At 51.1% G+C, this 19265-nt stretch overlaps 2 protein-coding genes across 2 annotated transcripts; both read left to right on the forward strand.

Moving 5' to 3' along the window:
• Positions 1-2372: 2372 nt before the first annotated feature.
• Positions 2373-8314, forward strand: LOC140912135 (perilipin-3). The gene is made up of 8 exons (XM_073346300.1): positions 2373-2433; positions 3467-3537; positions 4162-4357; positions 5071-5153; positions 5259-5544; positions 6269-6459; positions 7474-7596; positions 7696-8314. Exons 1-8 carry the CDS (start codon positions 2373-2375, stop codon positions 8065-8067), a joined length of 1383 nt encoding a protein of 460 aa, XP_073202401.1. The 3' UTR covers positions 8068-8314.
• Positions 8315-12645: 4331 nt separating this feature from the next.
• LOC144930543 (perilipin-3-like) lies at positions 12646-18895 on the forward strand. The gene is made up of 8 exons (XM_078852679.1): positions 12646-12706; positions 14078-14148; positions 14799-14994; positions 15706-15788; positions 15894-16164; positions 16850-17040; positions 18055-18177; positions 18277-18895. Exons 1-8 carry the CDS (start codon positions 12646-12648, stop codon positions 18646-18648), a joined length of 1368 nt encoding a protein of 455 aa, XP_078708805.1. The 3' UTR covers positions 18649-18895.
• Positions 18896-19265: the final 370 nt, after the last annotated feature.

Below are 19265 nucleotides of genomic sequence, written 5' to 3' on the forward strand. Positions count from 1 at the left end.
GACCTAAGAAACCCGATGGAAAATGTTGCTGCACCACTCTCAAGTTATATAAAGCAAATTCAGTGACTGACTAACCCACCGGGTGCAGTATTTATTCAAAGAGCAGTGAGTTATTTCAGCAAACCCCAAACCAATGGGCTCGACTGTTTAATCCAGAGGCCTGTTGGAGGATCCACGTGTGAGCATAGAGATCACACCAGCTACACCCCAATGGTCTGAATATTAGAAGGAGGAATGGGAAAAGGAAAGAGATGCTTCCTGCCCCCAGCTGGCTTTCTCTCCTGGGTGGCACCCTCTCGATAATTAATGATTGTAGCTGTAGATCCCAGGTAGGAAGACTTGTAGTGTGCTCTCAACATGGTTGGGCTTGTTGCTTCTTCTGGCTGCCTGTGTGGGAGGGCTATGGATGGGAAGGTGGTTTCTAAGCCCTGAGCATGCAATGGTCTCTCTGTGCTAGAGATACTTGCACCTGTGCAGAGCCCTCTGGAACTCAGCTACTCTTCCCAACTGCCTGTTGAAGTTACTGGGGGTCTGAGTAAATGCAGGGGCTAGTTTGTGCAGGGCTCATTGTAGAATCAGAGCCTAAAACGGCCCTACTCTGGCCCTTGCAGCCACTGAAACTGAAGATCGTGTGTTTAGATGGAGGCCCTCTCACATCCCTCTGTGGGACAGACACATGGGTATGAACATCTAGGCCTGCTTTAAAGGAGTGAGGTGAGCACCTGCCTCAGCCCCAGGCCACTGTCACTCTGCTCAGCTGCTCCAGGAATTTGCACTCCCTGGTTTGATTTTACTCCCTGTGTGAAAGGTGTAGGGAGGTTATGGGACGAAGTTATGCCTGGTGTGATCTGCTGTCACTCTGGCTGGGAAGGACCCTGGCACTGGAGTAACTAGGCCAGGAATGATAATGGGGAGAGGGCAGAGCCGAGCCGAGTGGCTATAACTGACACCCCCCCCCAAAATTTTTCCCTGAGCTTGTCTCCCCACTTAGTGCTTCCCTTTGGCTGTGTCACCCCCAGCATCTGCCCAAATGCTCCCCAGATTCCCCCTGAGCCTGGGGGTTCCACGTATAGAACTGACACTTATATTGGAACTGCTAATTGCACTCAGTCTTTAACCCCTTATTGCCCAGTGTGGGGCTACCTAACTCTCTTTGAGGTCCTGGGCCTAACTCACTTAGGCCTTGCAATGCTGAGAGGAGCAATAGCTAAATACCTTTAAAAACCTGTGCCATGTTCTCTTCCCTGGACAAATCAACCAACAGGAAAGCTATAAATGTACTGAGGAGTATCTTGTGCCAGCTGGGCCAGAATAACTTCCCCAGCCTCTTTTGGAGTGGGCAGGAAAGGAAAATAATACAACAGCTACCAGCACTCTCCTCTCTTAGACGGTTTTACTGTCAAAAATCTTCTACACTGAAAATGTGACCAGGGAAATGGAGCGTAAAGGCGCTCTTCAGAGAGAACAACTGGAGTACTCTGAGAATATGAACCATTATTATTATTTGTATGACCGTAGCATTTCAAAGCAAAAATCAGAACTGGAATCCCATCGTGCTAGGTACTGTCTTAACACAGAGTAAAAGGCCTGCCCCAAACAGCTCATAATCTGAAACTAGGTTTGCCAGCCCTCCAGGATTGTCCTGAACTCTCCAGGAATTAAAGATTAATCTTTAATTAAAGATTGTCATGTGATGAGACCTCCAGGAACACATCCAACCAAGATTGGCAACTCTCACACCCTGTAACTTTTCATGGGCTCACAGCTCTCACTGGGCAAAGTAGAGAATGCAGCTGTGTGATTGGTCTCCTGAGCTGTCTGTCAAGTGTGCCCAGCCCTATGATGACATCATCACAGGAATATAATGGCTGAGACTTGAGGGAGGTCTGAGCATTAGTGAAGGATTAGTAGTGTGGAAGTTTGGTAAGATGTGTGGTTAACCTCTGTGTTATGTTTCTGGTTCCTAGGTTCTGTATTGGTTTCGATGGGGGCTCTTTTCTTACACAGAGTGTGACCCAATGTTTTGCCTGATGGCCAGTAGTGGCTAGGATTGAATGGTCAGAAGCTCTTAGCTAGTTTCAGTGCTTAGTGGCTGTACTTGTGTAAAGCATTTTGAGTTCAGTCTTCTGAGCAAACGGTCCAGGGAAGGAAACTATTTGCCTTCCAGACTGGGAGGCCTGGAGTAATGGTATGTTCTAGGAGATGGAGGCTTCCCTAGAGGAGAATAGAATATTTAAGAAGGAGAACTAACTTAGAGTTTCGACTAGGGGAAAAACTCCTACTCACCTCTCGACCTGAGCAAAGCTATGCTGTTCCCACTCAGGGATGGGGAATGGGACTTCTGGTTGTGGTCTGAGTTCTGGCTTGTCCGAATGATCTGCAGGTGGAAACACTTGACTGAGGTGGCTGATTCAGCTGAGACTGGAGTGCTGGGTAACCAATATGGATCTGAAACAGATATTGCAGGAAACATGAAAGGAAAACAGGCCTGGTGCCTTCCCATAAGGGAAATGCTTCCTGGCCCTAGCTTTCTAGTTAGTTGTCTCACTCTCGCCTCTAGGAGTGATGGTGTCAACTTACCTAAACTGGAATCTGTTCCTTTACCAGACCATCTTTACCTGACAATAGAAGATATTTGTATTTTTACCAGCTAAATTGGCTTTAAAATAACCAGCCTGCCATAGTGGGCATCTCCTATGTAGACTCATAGATATTAAGGTCAGAAGGCACCATTATGATCATCTCCTATGTAATTCAGTATCCAGGGAGACTCTTACACTACTCACTCAAGAGGTCCCTGAAGGCTCCCCAGTGGTACCTTCTCAATTCAGTGTTCTGTGTGTGTAGTCAATGGCTACTACCTTCAGCAGGATAACTTCTGTCAGTGATTGTACTCTGGGATGAATGGAATTAGCCCCGGTACAATCTAGGAAAAGACTAAAGTAGGAGGGTGCCTCTGATGAGCTGTGCAGGTATCCTGGTGCTCCCCTTGGGAGGCATTGTTGGGTCTAGAAGTCTGAGGAGAAGCTTTGGGAGTGTGTAACGCCAAAAGACCCTGGTAATGGGCAGGATCAAACCTGGGACCTCTGGTCCTAAATGCATGAGCCTCTACTGCATGAGTTAAAAGCCATAAGGCTCTTAGCTAAGACGGTAAAGCCAATAAATTAATCTCTGCCTCTCTAACTGGTCCTGGTGCTACGAGATGGGACAGAAGAACACACCCACAAGATGTGTGGATTACAAGTGCATCCCTGGGCTTGAAGAACTGGCTGTCTCTGAGCCTGCCTTAGATCAAAGGTTTAAGGGCCTGGCCTGCTCTCTGTAGAGAGAGACTTACTGCAGGGGGACAACCTGGTCTGGCTCTTAGAGAAAACGGACCGGGAGCAGCTCTCCTGGTATTCCTACACAAGATTGATTTCACTGTTTCCTGCTGTAGCCACTCAATATTCCTTTTTGGGTCTTGCAGGGACATCTCACTCCACCATGTCTGCTAAGGAAAATGAACCACAGGTGGAGATCCAGGCAAAGGAGCAACAGGTGGGTCCCTCCTGGGGAGGCAGGTGTGCTTGGCGGCTGGAAAGGCTGTTCTAGCTTGAATGTCTCCACTGCTGGAGACAGGGACTCGTAACCACAACACTAGCCAATGATTCTAGCTCTCAGAGTGCCGTAGTCACTGCCCACATGTGCCTGCTGAATCTGGGAGGAGCACAGGTGACCCTGTGAATGCTGTCTGCATTAGAACACTGGCAAATCCCATTAATTGCAATGCCCAGTGGGGGCATTGTACCGGGTGCTGGACCGAGACATGGTTCCTGATCGAGAGAGACTGCACTTGGAAAGACAAAAGGTCTCTCCATTCCTGCTCTCGCTGACGGAACGAGATCATGACACAGTTCTGTTTTGTTGGTGGGTGTGCTAGGATGGAAACGGCATTCCTGAGACCTTGCTGAATATAGGCAGCTGTTCCAATGGAACCAGGCTTCTGGGTCTGTAACTAATCTCACAGGCAGGCCACTGAAACCCAGGTGAAATGGACAGGAGACTGTCCTCAGAGCTGGGCAGTCTCCTACAGAATCAGTAGTTGCAGAGGAAAAGAGACAGGAGGGGCACCTTGAGAAGCCAGGAGCTCTTCCTCAACTGACTCCTCTTTCCCTCCCCTAGACTGCAGGGGACAGGGTGGCTGGCCTGCCCTTGGTCAGCTCTACCTGTGAGATGGCCTCTGCCAGCTACGCTGCCACCAAAGAAACCCACCCAGCCATCAAAGGGGTCTGTGAGGTAGTAGAGACTGGGGTGAGGGCCATCACCTCTGCTGCCATTACCGGGGCACAGCCCATCCTGGACCAGCTGGAGCCACAGCGTGAGTAAGGGAAGGGAGGCAGGAACACTCCTGTGTGTGTGGCGGGGGAGGTGGGTCTGGGGGCAGGCTCAGCCTACAGTGGCTCTAGGCCCACTACTGAGCTCGGCCTCCAACTGGCCGCAAACAGAATCCACAAACTCCCTTCTCCTGCTTCCCTGAACTCAGCGAGCTCCTAAACTTGATCTGGCCAAGGCATTGGCCTTGTGCGGAGGAGTTCTGACGGCTGCAGCAGCTGCTGGTGGGGATTCCTGCTCAGGTACCAGGGGTGAGCTGGACCAGCCTAGAGGCAGGCAGTGCCCAGCCACAATCCCTGGTGTGCATGGCTGGCCCAGTACCACACAGCCACATGCACTGTGTATGGGACCTAATGCCATGGAGCAACACCTGCTAGAGGCTACAGGAAGCAGCTCCCATGCTAAAAGGATCTGAGCCCATGGCAGGCACTGGAGACTCCTGAAAACCTCTAGGAGAAGCTGGGGGTGGATGAACAGATGACTGGCAGCCAGATCTCCTGACTGCTAAACCTGGCTCTGAAACAGACTGGCTCCATAGCCTTGGGCAAATTGCCCAAACCCTCTTCCTTGGCTTTCCCATCAGTAACCTGGGGACACTTGCTTAGGAACACCAGTCCTCCAGTGTACAGGGATTAGCAGCCCCACGAGATCTGTGCACATGAAGGAATTAAGGGAACGAGTTCTGTGGTTATGTTTCAGTTGCAGCAGCCAATGAATATGCCTGTCGGGGTCTGGACAGACTGGAGGAGCAGCTGCCCATCCTGCAGCAGCCGATTGAGAAGGTAACCACACGAGTGTCACGACTGGTCCTGGAGCAGGATGAGGCTGTGGGCCCTTCATTTCTGCTAGGTGTTCAGTGACCTCTCTTCTGACCCCTTTTCCTCTAGGTGGCTTTGGATGCCCAAAAACTCGTGCGTGCCACAATGGTGGGTGCCAAGGATGCAGTCTGCAGCCCGGTCACTGAGGCCAAGGATGCAGTGACCAGCATGGTGGGCATGGCCCAAGGGGCTGTCCAGGAGAGCGTGGAGGTGACCAAATCTGCCGTGACCAGCAGCATGAGCACAGTGATGGGCTCCTCTTTGGGGCAGATGGCTGCGAGTGTCATAGACACAGCATTGGGGAAATCTGAGCAGCTGGTGGACTACTACCTCCCCATGACAGAGGAGGAGCTCGGTAAGTTCCCCTCTGCTGAATACAAACCAATGTGACCCTGGTGTCTTTGGGCACGGCTTGGACTCTCAGCTGTTCACAGTACTCACAGCTGAGCTGCCAAAAGAGCCACCTCTCCTTAAGGCTAGCTTGCAACCTAGCTTGGCTACTAGCCCTCCCTTAGTTCCTTCATGCTGGGCCCTCTGCTAGCCCTCTCTGATGGCTCTGACGCTTCTCCCTGTGCAGCTACCTGCTGCCTTACTGGTCGGTGCTGCAGGGCATCCAATCGTGCCCTGGGAAAGATTGCATCGGTCACAAGCTTTGGGAGGGCTGAAGGCATCCCTGCCTTGTATCCTGGCCCTGCCAACCGGTGGTGCAAGTAGATTTTAACTCTTACCAGTATGGCAACTCATGGGAGGGACCCAAAAACGGGGGGAGGCACATGACCCCCCCCCCAAACGACCCCACCCTGCCTTGTGTGGGGGGCTCTACAGACCCCAGACAGGAGATGCAACTACATGGAAGGGCTGGTGGGGGGCCAGCTGGGGGCGGTACAGACACACCGGAGGAGGTGCCAGCGTTCTGCTCCTTTCGCTGCTGCGGTTCCTGAGAGCCCTGCAGTTTTCAGCGGCTACTGAAAGTCATTCCAGTACATTATCCCAGCAACAAATGTCTTAACGGCACGGCGTACCTGACCTTACTGCCTGACTTGCACCACTGCTGCCAACTGCCCTCTTCCCCCTTCCAGCTGAGCTTGCCACAACTCCCCTGGAGGGGCCTGGAGAGGCTCCTGCAGAGCAGCGGACTTACTACGTCCGCCTGGGTTCCCTGTCGAGCACGCTGCGCCAGCGAGCCTACCAGCACGCCCTGGGCAAGATGAGACAAGCCAGGCAGCGCACCCTGGAGGCCCTCTCCCAGCTCCAGCAAATCATTGACCTGGTAGGAACACGACCCCTCTCCCCTGCCCTGTAGCTGCTGTGGGTCACGGTCTGTCATAAATATAAAGGGAAGTGTAAACCACTTTAAAATCCCTCCCGGTCAGAGGAAAAGTCCTCTCACCTGTAAAGGGTTAAGAAGCTAAAGGTAACCTTGCTGGCACCTGACCTAAATGACGAATGAGGAGACAAGATACTCTCAAAAGCTGGGAGGAGGGAGAAAACCAAGGGTCTGTGTCTGTCTATATGCTGCTTTTGCTGGGAACAGAACAGGAATGGAGTCTTAGAACGTTTAGTAAGTAGTCTAGCTAGGTATGTGTTAGATTATGATTTCTTTAAATGGCTAAGAAAAGATTTGTGCTGGCTACAAGGACTATCCCAGTCTGTGTGTCTTTTTTGTAATTTAAGGTTTTGCCTAGAGGGATTCTCTGTTTTGAATCTAATTACCCTGTAAGGTATCTACCATCCTGATTTTACAGAGGTGATTCCTTTACTTCTATTAAAAGTCGTCTTGTAAGAAAACTGAATGCTTTTTCATTGTTCTAAGATCCAAGGGTTTGGGTCTGAGGTCACCTATGCAAATTGGTGAGGATTTTTACCAAACCTTCCCCACGAAGTGGGGTGCAAGGGTTGGGAGGGTTTTTGGGAGGAAAGACGTGTCCAAACTACGTTTCCCAGTAAACCCAGTTAGAGTTTGGTGGTGGCAGTAGAAATTCCAAGGGCAAAGGGTAAAATTAATTTGTACCTTGGGGAAGTTTTAACCTAAGCTGGTGAAAGTAAGCTTAGGAGGTTTTCATGCAGGTCCCCATATCTGTACCCTAGAGTTCAGAGTGGGGGAGGAACCTTGACTCTGTCTCTGCAGCCTCCCATGCTCAGTGCCATTGGCACTGTTTGTTCCTGGGCCCAGCTGTGTCGCTGCAGTAGTGCTGCCTGCCTGCTGCCCACACCTAGCTGTGGGAGAGCTTCCCTGGCCAGCCGCCTCCTGCTCTTCCCAGCTAACTGCCCTCTCCTCCTGCAGATCAGCCATGCCAAGCAGGCCGTAGATCAGAAGCTTCACAATGGCCAGGACCGTCTGTACCAGATGTGGCTCCAGTACTGCAGGGGGAAGTTGGAAGGGCAGGAGGATCCTGACTCCGCAAAGGTATTCTCCTCCTTCTCGCCCTCACAGCCTTGCTCCAGTGAACTCCCCCCATCTGCAGGGGAGACTTGCAGATACTCCAGTCTCTCTTTCTCCTTCCAGCAGGTTGAAGCTCAGGCTCTAGCCATGTCCCAGAGCCTCACCCAGCAACTGAAAACCACCTGCCTTACTCTCCTGGGCAGCATCCAAGGCCTTCCCAGCACTATCCAGGACAAGGCCCAGCAGGTCTCGAGCAGTATACAAGATCTCCAGGCCTCCTTCTCCAGTGCTGGCTGTTTCCAGGATCTGTCCAGCAGTGCCCTGGCCCGGAGTCGGGAGATGGTGACCAAGGCCCAGAAGTCCTTGGATGAGCTCCTGGAATACGTGATGCAGAACATTCCCCTGGACTGGATCGTGGGACCCTTCACTCCCGTGGGAGACTCCCCACAGTGTCCTGATGAGCTGGTGGAGGAAGGAAAGAAGGTGGAGGCCTGAAGGGTTCCCCCTGCTGCTGGAAGGAATCCAGCTGAATTGCCTGCATAGCTAGTGTGGGGTCTCCTCGCTGAGGCCGTAGTCCTGCTTTGGCAGATGGTGGACTGCAGAAGGAAGAGCTGACCTCAGAATTACAGAACCTGAATGTCATTTCCCACGCATGCTTCCCCAGAACCATGTATTACCAGTTACAGGGTGGCATCACTAGTCATGCAGGACTGCATCCCTTGCAGGGCTAGTCTGCTTCTCTCAGGACATACCTAGAGCTGTCTTCCTCTGTACACAGGAAGTGCTTCTCAGCTTGATATTTTTCCTAGCTGTGTAATGTGTAAAACTAGGGTTTAATGTCACAATAAACTGCAACTGCATTCAAATTCCTGTCTGCTTAATGTGATTCCCTCCCCAACTCGTGCTCTGTACAAACATTTACTGTACAGATGACCCCATCCACCTCTTCTCCACACACACACACCCCTTGCACCTACTTTTTCTCTGGCAGGGCTCCAGAATGGCTGAGCTTGTCTCCTGGGTGAAGGCATCTCTTCAGGTGCCTCCATTTGACTCTCTCTTCCATTGAGACTTTTCTCATGTAGAAGGAGGCAACAGGGTTCTCCCCATTGAGAACACTCATCTGGCTTCCAGTGTGTAGTGAGGCAACAATACAGACTGTGAGACCAAGTAACAGAGGGAAGAGCCCAGTGTGTTACGGCGCTATGGCCTTGAGAGGAAATGGGGTGTGTGGAGAGCTGAGAACCTACTATTGGTAATGAGCGAAGTTAAAAGGGTCACATACAGTGGTGGGAGACTGCCAGGCTTTGCCTCTAATCCAGTGTAAGAAGCTCAACAGGTTGGAAGTGTCCAGGAAAAGGGATGGTGAATTGTTAAATCCCAGTTGCCTGGAGTTGTCAAAACGCACCCCTGCGCGCACACACAGGGAGACTAGCCGCAAGAGAGAGCGCAGCAGACAGTCTTGCTGAAGCATGGACATCAGCCAGCCTGCGTCCTTCCTCCCTGCTGTTAGCCAAGCACCTGCCTAACCTTTCCTCCTGCCTAGTGTAAACCTAGCCAGGTCAATAACCGTACAGGCACATGGCTCAGGGTTGTGGGAGATCCATAATCAGACCAGTGCTGGGCTTTTAATGCATTTTCCTGAGAGCTTGTGTCTGTGCTTGAAGTCACAAGGGGGTAGTGTCATCTAGGCAGCTCCATCACTGTTCCTTAGTAGCTCAAGCCTGAGTTAGGATAGAAAGGTCTCTCAGGTTCAGCACTGTAACAGCACCATGAGCAGGAATGGCTGTGTTGCTCCCAGAGATGGAGACTAGTAACAAAGTGGTCATCTCATTGGAAAGGGCCTGCCTTGTTCTCCAATCGACTGAGGATACCAAGCTCTTCATAGAATATCAGGGTTGGAAGGGACCTCAGAAGGTCATCTAGTCCAACCCCCTGCTCAAAGAAGGACCAATCCCCAACTAAATCACCCTAGCCAGGGCTTTGTCAAGCCTGACCTTAAAAACTTCAAAGGAAGGAGATTCCACCACCTCCCGAGGTAACCCATTCCAGTGCTTCACCACCCTCCGAGTGGAAAAAGTTTTTCCTAATATCCAACCTAAACCTCGCCCACTGCAGCTCGAGACCATTGATCCTTGTTTGTTCATCTGCTACCACTGAGAACAGTCTAGATCCATCCTTTTTGGAACCCCCTTTCAGGTAGTTGAAAGCTGCGATCAAATTCCACCCCCCCCCCCGTTCTTCTCTTCTGCAGACTAAACAATTCCAGTTCCCCTAGCCACTCCTCATAAGTCATGTGTTCCCGTCCCCTAATCACTTTTGTTGCCCTGTGCTGGACGCTTTCCAATTTTTTCACCACCTCCTTGTAATGTGGGGACCAAAACTGGAGACACTACTCCAGATGAGGCCTCACCAATGTCGAATGGAGGGGGACGATCACATCCTTCGATCTGCTGGCAGTGCCTCTACTTATACAGCCCAAAATGCCATTGGCCTTCTTGGCAACAAGGGCACACTGTTGACTCCTATCCAGCTTCTTGTCCACTGTAACCCCTAGGTCCTTTTCTGCAGAAAAGTCAAACTCCCTAACTGACAGGGAGCAATTACTGAAGCTAGTCTGCCTGTGGAACTGGAGGTGTGTTTTAAACCCTGCTCTGTTATGGATTAAAAATGGCCCCTCCAGCAAACTCACAGGGAAGAGTGAGTAAAAGCAATAGCTAGGTGGAGCCCTGCTGGAGTGAGTAAAGGTCTTAGCCTCCTCCTTTTAGGGATATGGAAAAGTACAGACTGCAGGAGTACTGGTCAGCTAATCTGACTTCTGTTTCCAAGACCAGTGAAGCTCTTTGCTATTTAGTCCAAGTCTAATAAAATGTGTGAGGTCAATGAGTGGATTTCACATCAGCAGATATTTGCTTCAAACTTGGAAAGAAGCTGGATTTTCTTTACACCATGAAGAGCATTGCAGCCTACATTTCCCCAGCACAGCCCTTACAGCTAATTTTTCCATAGGGAAGGGGTGGTTCTAACACATCCACAAGCCAGGGTCAGACGTAAGATACCACATCAAAAAAGTTGCTGGACCAATCTCAAGTTATACAAAGCAAATGCAGTAACTGACTAACCCACCAGATGCAGTATTTATGGCACAAGGAGCAGTGAGTTATTTCAGCAAACCCCAGCATGATTCACCCATGGGCTCAAGTGTTTAATCCAAAGGCCTGTTGGAGGATCCAAGGTGTGAGCATAGAGATCACACTTGCTACACTCCAATGGTCTGAATATTAGAAGGAGAAATGGGAAAAGGAAAGAGATGCTTCCTGCCCCCAGCTGGCTATCTTTCCAGGGCACTACCCCCTGCATAATTAGTGATTGTAGCTACCAGGTAGAAAGACTTGTAGTGTGTTCTGAACATGGTTGGGCTTGCTTTTTCTGCTGGCTGCCTGTGTGGGAGGGCTATGGGTGGGAAGGTGGTTTCTAAGCCCTGAGCATGCAATGGTCTCTCTGTGCTGGTGTTACTTGCATCTGTGCAGAGCTCTCTGGAACTGAGCTACTCTTCCCAACTGCCTGTTGAAGTTACTGGAGGTCTGAGTAAATGCAGGGGCTGGTTTGTGCAGGGCTCATTGTAGAATCAGGACCTAACACTGCCCCACTCTAGCCTTTGCAACCGCTGAAGGTCGTGTGTCTGGATGGAGGCCCACTCACATCCCCCTGTGGGACAGACACATGAGTGTGAACATCTAGTGTCCTTGGCCCCCCCGCCTGGAGGCACACACAGCAGTTATGCTGAGAATCTGCAACAGTATGTTGCAGAGTCAGACTGCCTGAAACTAAGCAAGGCCAAACAGGGGGGATATGGAAGAACAATGCTGAATAAAGCAGCTTTATGTATAGTTTAACAAATGATACAGAGACTCAGGGAACTAGCTGGGAACTGGATTGGCTGGCTATATGGATACTTGGGGCAGCTTGCTATTGGATAAGTATGCTGGGAAAAAGGATGTATAAAAGCCTGTGTAACTTCCTCCTTTGTGTGCAGGATTTGAGATTGTATTCTCCCTGTACCTTTTTGCAGCTGCAAATAAACTTTTCTGCTTCTCCACCCCGTTGTGATTATTGGGTGTAGCACCCCGGGTAACGAACCAACTCAAGCTGTTGTTCAGCCTCTCGGCACTGGGTGCCGGCAACACCATCATTTCCCAAATGCTCCCCTGAGCCTGGGGTTCCACGTATTGAACTGACCCTTATATTGGAACTGCTAACTGCACTCAGTCTTTAACCCCTTATTGCCCAGTGTGGGGCAACCTAACTCACTTTGAGCAATCAGCACTCTCCTCTCTTAGATTGTTTTAGTGAGAAAAAACCTTCTACACTGAAAATGTTACCAGGGAAATGGAGCGTAAAAGCGCTCTTCAGAGAGACCAACGGGAGCCAAAACTGGCAACTCCGAAACCCTGTAACTTTTCAGAGGCTCACAGCCCTCACGGGGTAAAGTTGGGAATGCAGCTGTGTGATTGGTCTCCTGAGCTGTCTGTCAAGTGTGTCCAGCCCCATGATGACATCATCACAGGAATATAATGGCTGAGACCTGGGGAAGGTCTGAGTATTGGTGAAAGATTAGGAGTGTTGAAGTTTGGTAAGATGTGTGGTTAAGCTCTGTACTATGTCTCTCGTTCTTTGGGTGTTTAGATGGGGGTTCTTTCTTACACAGATTGTGACCCAATGTCTTTCCTAGTGGCCAGTAATAGCTAGGATTGAATGATCAGAAGCTCTTAGCTACTTTCAGTACTTTCTAGCTGTACTTGTGTAAAGCATTTCTAGCTGAGTCTTCGGAGCAAACAGTCCAGGGAAGGTAACTGTCTGCCTTCCGGACTGGGAGGCCTGGATTAATGGTATGTTCTAGGAGATGGAGGCTTCCCTAGAGAAGAATAGACTATTTAACAAGGAGAACTAAATTAGAGCTTGGACTATGGGAAAACTCTCCACTCACCTCTCTACCTGAGCTAAGCTATGCTGCCCCCATTCTGGGATGGGGATTGGGACTGCTGGCTGTGGTCTGAATTCTGGTTTGTCCGAATGATCTGCAGGTGGAAACACTTGACTGAGGTGGCTGATTCAGCTGAGACTGGAGTGCTGGGTAACCAATATGTATCTGAAACAGATAATGCAGGAAACACTAAAAGAAAACAGGCCTGGTGCCTTCCCGAAAGGGAAATGCTTCCTGGCCCTAGCTTTCTAGTTAGTGGTCTCACTCTTGCCTCTAGGAGTGATGGTGTCAATTTACCTGAACTGGAATCTGTTTCTTTACCAGACCAGTCTTTAACTGACAATAGAAAATATTTGTATTTTTACCAGCTAAATCGGCTTTAAAATAACCAGCCTGCCATAGTGAGCATCTCCTAGATCATAGATCAGAAGGGACCGTTATGATCCTCTCCTATGTAACTCAGAATCCGGGGAGACTTAAACACTACTCACTCTGGAGGTCCCTGAAGGCTCGCCAATGGTACCTTCTCAATTCAGTGTTCTGTGTGTGTAGTCAATGGCTACTACCTTCAGCAGGATAACTTCTGTCAGTGATTGTACTGGGGCTAATTCCATTTGTCCCAGAGTATAATCTGGGAAAAGACTAAGCTAGGAAGATGCCTCTGATGAGCTGTGCAGGTGTCCTGGTGCTCCCCTTGGGAGGTATTGTTGGGTCTTGAAGTCAGAGTAGAAGCTTTGGGAGTGTGTAAATGGGGTGTTACATCGGGTGGGATCTGAGTTGCTACAGAGAATTCTTTCCTGGTTATCTGGCTGGTGAATCTTGCCCATATGCTCAGGGTTTAGCTGATTGCCATATTTGGGGTCAGGAAGGAATTTTCCTCTTGGGCAGATTGGAAAATGTCCTGCAGGTTTTACCCCTCTCTCTATAGCATGGGGCACGGGTCACTTGCTGGAGCATTCTCTGCTCCTTGAAGTCTTTAAACCACGATTTGAGGACTTCAGTAGCTCAGACATAAGTGAGAGGGTTTTTGCAGGAGTGGGTGGGTGAGATTCTGTGGCCTGCGTTGTGCAGGAGGTCAGATTAGATGACAATAATGGTCTCTTCTGACTATAATATCGATCTATCTATGTGTAACACCAACAGACCCTGGTCATCAGCAGGATCAAACCCAGGCCCTTTGGAGGCTCATGCATTTAGCTCCACTGCATGAGCTAAAAGCCATATGGCTCTTAGCTAAGACTGTAGAGTGGATGCGTTAATCTCTCTCTAACTGGTCCTGGTGCCACTAGAGGGGATAGAAGACAACACCCAGACGAACTGGCTGTTTCTGTTTCTGGGCCTGCCTTACATGAAAGGTCTAAGGCCCTGGCCTGTTCTCTCTGTAGAGAGACTTCCTACAGGGGGACAACCTGGTCTGGCTCTTAGAGAAAACGGACCGGGAGCAGCTCTCCTGATGTTCCTACACAATACTGATTTTATTTCCTGCTGTAGCCACTCAATATTCCTTTTTGGGTCTTACAGGGACATCTCACTCCACCATGTCTGCTAAGGAAAATGAACCACAGGTGGAGACCCAGGCAGAGGAGCAACAGGTGGGTCCCTCCTGGGGAGGCAGGTGTGCTTGGCGGCTGGAAGGGCTGTTCTAGCTTGAATGTCTCCACTGCTGGAGACAGGGACTCGTAACCACAACACTAGCTAATGCTCCAAGTTCTAGTTCTCGGAGTGCCGTAGTCACTGCCCACAAGTGCCTCCTGAAGCCAGGAGGAGCACTGGGGACCCTTTGACTGCTGGCTGCACTGTAACACTGACAAATCCCGTTGACTAATGCCCAAAAAAGTTGACTAATGCAAAAAAGAGTGGGGCATTGTACCGTTTCCTGGACTGAGACATGGTTCCTGATCGGGAGAGACTGCACTGGGAAAGACAAAAGGTCTCTCCATTCCTGCTCTCGCTGACAGAACGAGACTGTGACACAGTTCTGTTTTGTTGGTGGGAGTGCCAAGGTGCAAATGGCATTCCTGAGATTGCTGAATATTGGCAGCTGTTCCAATGGGACCAGGCTTCTGGGTGTGTAACTAATGTCACAGGCAGGCCACTGAACCCCTGCTGACAGGGACAGGAGACTGCCTAGCTCTGAGGACAGTCTCCTACAGAATCGGCAGTTGCAAAGGGAAAGAGACAGGAGGGGCATCTTAAGAAGCCAGGAGCTCTTCCCCAGCTGACGACTCTTTCCCTCCCCCAGACTGCAGGGGACAGGGTGGCTGGCCTGCCCTTGGTCAGCTCTGCCTGTGAGATGGCCTCTGCCAGCTACGCTGCCACCAAAGAGACCCACCCAGGCATCAAAGGGGTCTGTGAGGTGGTAGAGACTGGGGAGAGGGCCATCACCTCTGCTGCTATCAACGGGGCACGGCCCATCCTGGCCCAGCTGGAGCCACAGCGTGAGTAAGGGAAGGGAGACAGGAACACTCCTGTATGTGTAGTGGGGGAGGTGGGTCTGGGGGCAGGCTCAGCCTACAGTGGCTCTAGGCCCACTACTGAACTCGGCCTCCAACTGGCCACAAACAGAATCCAGACTCCCTTCTCCTGCTCCTCTCAACTCAGCTAGCTCCTAGACATGATCTAGCCAAGGCATTGGCCTTGTGCGGAGCAGCTCTGACTGCTGCAGCAGCTGCTGTTAAGGATTCTTGCTCAGGTACCAGCGGTGAGCTGGACCAGCCTAGAGGCAAGCAGTGCCCAGGCAGAATCCCTGGTGTGCATGGCTGGCCCAGTACCACACAGCCACATGCACTGTGTATGGGACCTAATGCCATGGAGCAATACCTGCTAGAGGGCACAGGAAGCAGCTCCAATGCTAAAAGGATCTGAGCCCATGGCAGGCACTGGAGACCCCTGAAACCCTCTAGGAGAAGCTGGGGGTGGATGAACAGATGACTTGCAGCCGGATCTCCTGAGTGCTAAACCTGGCTCTGAAACAGACTGGCTCCATAGCCTTGGGCAACTTGCCCAACCCCTCTTCCTTGGCTTTCCCATCAGTAACCTGGGGACACTTGCTTAGGAACACCAGTCCTCCAATGTACACGGATTAGGAGCCCCACAAGATCTGTGCACATGAAGGAATTAAGTTAATGAGTTCTTTGGTTATGTTTCAGTTACAGCAGCCAATGAATATGCCTGTCGGGGTCTGGACAGACTGGAGGAGCAGCTGCCCATCCTGCAGCAGCCGATTGAGAAGGTAACCACACGAGTGTCACGGCTGGTCCTGGAGCAGGATGAGGCTGTAGGCCCTTCACTTCCGCTAGGTGTTCAGTGACCTCTCCTCTGACCCCTTTTCCTCTAGGTGGCTTTGGATGCCCAAGACCTGGTGGGTGCCAAGGATGCAGTCTGCAGCACGGTCACTGAGGCCAAGGATGCAGTGACCAGCAGGGTGAGTGTGGCCCAAGGGGCTGTCCAGGAGAGCGTGGAGGTGACCAAATCCACCGTGACCAGCAGCATGAGCACAGTGATGGGCTCCAGCATGGGGCAGATGGCTGCGAGTGTCATAGATGCAGCATTGGGGAAATCTGAGCAGCTGATGGACTGCTACCTCCCCATGACAGAGGAGGAGCTCGGTAAGATCCCCTCTGCTGAATACAAACCAAGGTGACCCTGGTGTCTTCGGGCGTGGCTTGGACTCACAGTGCTCACAGCTGAGCTGCCAAAAGAGCCACCTCTCCTTTGGGCTGCCTTGCAACCTAGCTTGGCTACTAGCCCTCCATGCTGGGCCCTCGCTAGCCCTGTCCGATGGCTCTGACGCTCTCTGTGCTGCTACCCACTGCCTTACTGGTCGGTGCTGCAGGGCATCCAAAGGTGCCCTGGGAAAGATTGCATCGGTCATAAGCTCTGGGAGGACTGAACGCATTCCTGCCTTGTATCCTGGCCCTGACAACCAGTGGTACAAGTAGATTTTAATTCTTACCAGTACGGCAACTCATGGGACAGACCCAAAAGTGTGGGGGGGCACATCACTCCCCCCAAACGACCCCATCCTGCCTCGTGCGGGGAGGGCTCTACACACTCCAGACAGGAGATGCAACTATGTGGAAGGGCTTGTGGGGGGCCAGCTGGGGGTGGTACAGGCACACCGGAGGAGGTGCCAGCGTTCTGCTCCTTTCGCTGCTGCGGTTCCTGAGAGCCCTGCGGTTTTCAGTGGATACCGAACGTCATTCCAGCAACAAATGTATTAATGGCGCGGCGTACCTGACCTTACTGCCTGACTTGCACCACTGCTGCCAACTGACCCCTTCCCCCTTCCAGCTGAGCTTGCCACAACTCCCCTGGAGGGGTCTGGAGAGGCTCCCGCAGAGCAGCGGAGTTACTATGTGCGTCTGGGTTCCCTGTCGAGCACGCTGCGCCAGCGAGCCTACCAGCACGCCCTGGGCAAGATGAGACAAGCCAGGCAGCGCACCCTGGAGGCCCTCTCCCAGCTCCAGCAAATCATTGACCTGGTAGGAACACGACCCCTCTCCCTTGCCCTGTAGCTGCTGTGGGTCACGGTCTGTCATAAATATAAAGGGAAGTGTAAACCACTTTAAAATCCTTCCCGGTCAGAGGAAAAGTCCTCTCACCTGTAAAGGGTTAAGAAGCTAAAGGTAACCTTGCTGGCACCTGACCTAAATGACGAATGAGGAGACAAGATACTCTCAAAAGCTGGGAGGAGGGAGAAAACCAAGGGTCTGTGTCTGTCTATATGCTGCTTTTGCTGGGAACAGAACAGGAATGGAGTCTTAGAACGTTTAGTAAGTAGTCTAGCTAGGTATGTGTTAGATTATGATTTCTTTAAATGGCTAAGAAAAGATTTGTGCTGGCTACAAGGACTATCCCAGTCTGTGTGTCTTTTTTGTAATTTAAGGTTTTGCCTAGAGGGATTCTCTGTTTTGAATCTAATTACCCTGTAAGGTATCTACCATCCTGATTTTACAGAGGTGATTCCTTTACTTCTATTAAAAGTCGTCTTGTAAGAAAACTGAATGCTTTTTCATTGTTCTAAGATCCAAGGGTTTGGGTCTGAGGTCACCTATGCAAATTGGTGAGGATTTTTACCAAACCTTCCCCACGAAGTGGGGTGCAAGGGTTGGGAGGGTTTTTGGGAGGAAAGACGTGTCCAAACTACGTTTCCCAGTAAACCCAGTTAGAGTTTGGTGGTGGCAGTAGAAATTCCAAGGGCAAAGGGTAAAATTAATTTGTACCTTGGGGAAGTTTTAACCTAAGCTGGTGAAAGTAAGCTTAGGAGGTTTTCATGCAGGTCCCCATATCTGTACCCTAGAGTTCAGAGTGGGGGAGGAACCTTGACTCTGTCTCTGCAGCCTCCCATGCTCAGTGCCATTGGCACTGTTTGTTCCTGGGCCCAGCTGTGTCGCTGCAGTAGTGCTGCCTGCCTGCTGCCCACACCTAGCTGTGGGAGAGCTTCCCTGGCCAGCCGCCTCCTGCTCTTCCCAGCTAACTGCCCTCTCCTCCTGCAGATCAGCCATGCCAAGCAGGCCGTAGATCAGAAGCTTCACAATGGCCAGGACCGTCTGTACCAGATGTGGCTCCAGTACTGCAGGGGGAAGTTGGAAGGGCAGGAGGATCCTGACTCCGCAAAGGTATTCTCCTCCTTCTCGCCCTCACAGCCTTGCTCCAGTGAACTCCCCCCATCTGCAGGGGAGACTTGCAGATACTCCAGTCTCTCTTTCTCCTTCCAGCAGGTTGAAGCTCAGGCTCTAGCCATGTCCCAGAGCCTCACCCAGCAACTGAAAACCACCTGCCTTACTCTCCTGGGCAGCATCCAAGGCCTTCCCAGCACTATCCAGGACAAGGCCCAGCAGGTCTCGAGCAGTATACAAGATCTCCAGGCCTCCTTCTCCAGTGCTGGCTGTTTCCAGGATCTGTCCAGCAGTGCCCTGGCCCGGAGTCGGGAGATGGTGACCAAGGCCCAGAAGTCCTTGGATGAGCTCCTGGAATACGTGATGCAGAACATTCCCCTGGACTGGATCGTGGGACCCTTCACTCCCGTGGGAGACTCCCCACAGTGTCCTGATGAGCTGGTGGAGGAAGGAAAGAAGGTGGAGGCCTGAAGGGTTCCCCCTGCTGCTGGAAGGAATCCAGCTGAATTGCCTGCATAGCTAGTGTGGGGTCTCCTCGCTGAGGCCGTAGTCCTGCTTTGGCAGATGGTGGACTGCAGAAGGAAGAGCTGACCTCAGAATTACAGAACCTGAATGTCATTTCCCACGCATGCTTCCCCAGAACCATGTATTACCAGTTACAGGGTGGCATCACTAGTCATGCAGGACTGCATCCCTTGCAGGGCTAGTCTGCTTCTCTCAGGACATACCTAGAGCTGTCTTCCTCTGTACACAGGAAGTGCTTCTCAGCTTGATATTTTTCCTAGCTGTGTAATGTGTAAAACTAGGGTTTAATGTCACAATAAACTGCAACTGCATTCAAATTCCTGTCTGCTTAATGTGATTCCCTCCCCAACTCGTGCTCTGTACAAACATTTACTGTACAGATGACCCCATCCACCTCTTCTCCACACACACACACCCCTTGCACCTACTTTTTCTCTGGCAGGGCTCCAGAATGGCTGAGCTTGTCTCCTGGGTGAAGGCATCTCTTCAGGTGCCTCCATTTGACTCTCTCTTCCATTGAGACTTTTCTCATGTAGAAGGAGGCAACAGGGTTCTCCCCATTG

The sequence above is a fragment of the Lepidochelys kempii genome, chromosome 5 (genome assembly GCF_965140285.1).
Source record: "Lepidochelys kempii isolate rLepKem1 chromosome 5, rLepKem1.hap1, whole genome shotgun sequence".
Taxonomy (NCBI): domain Eukaryota; kingdom Metazoa; phylum Chordata; order Testudines; family Cheloniidae; genus Lepidochelys; species Lepidochelys kempii.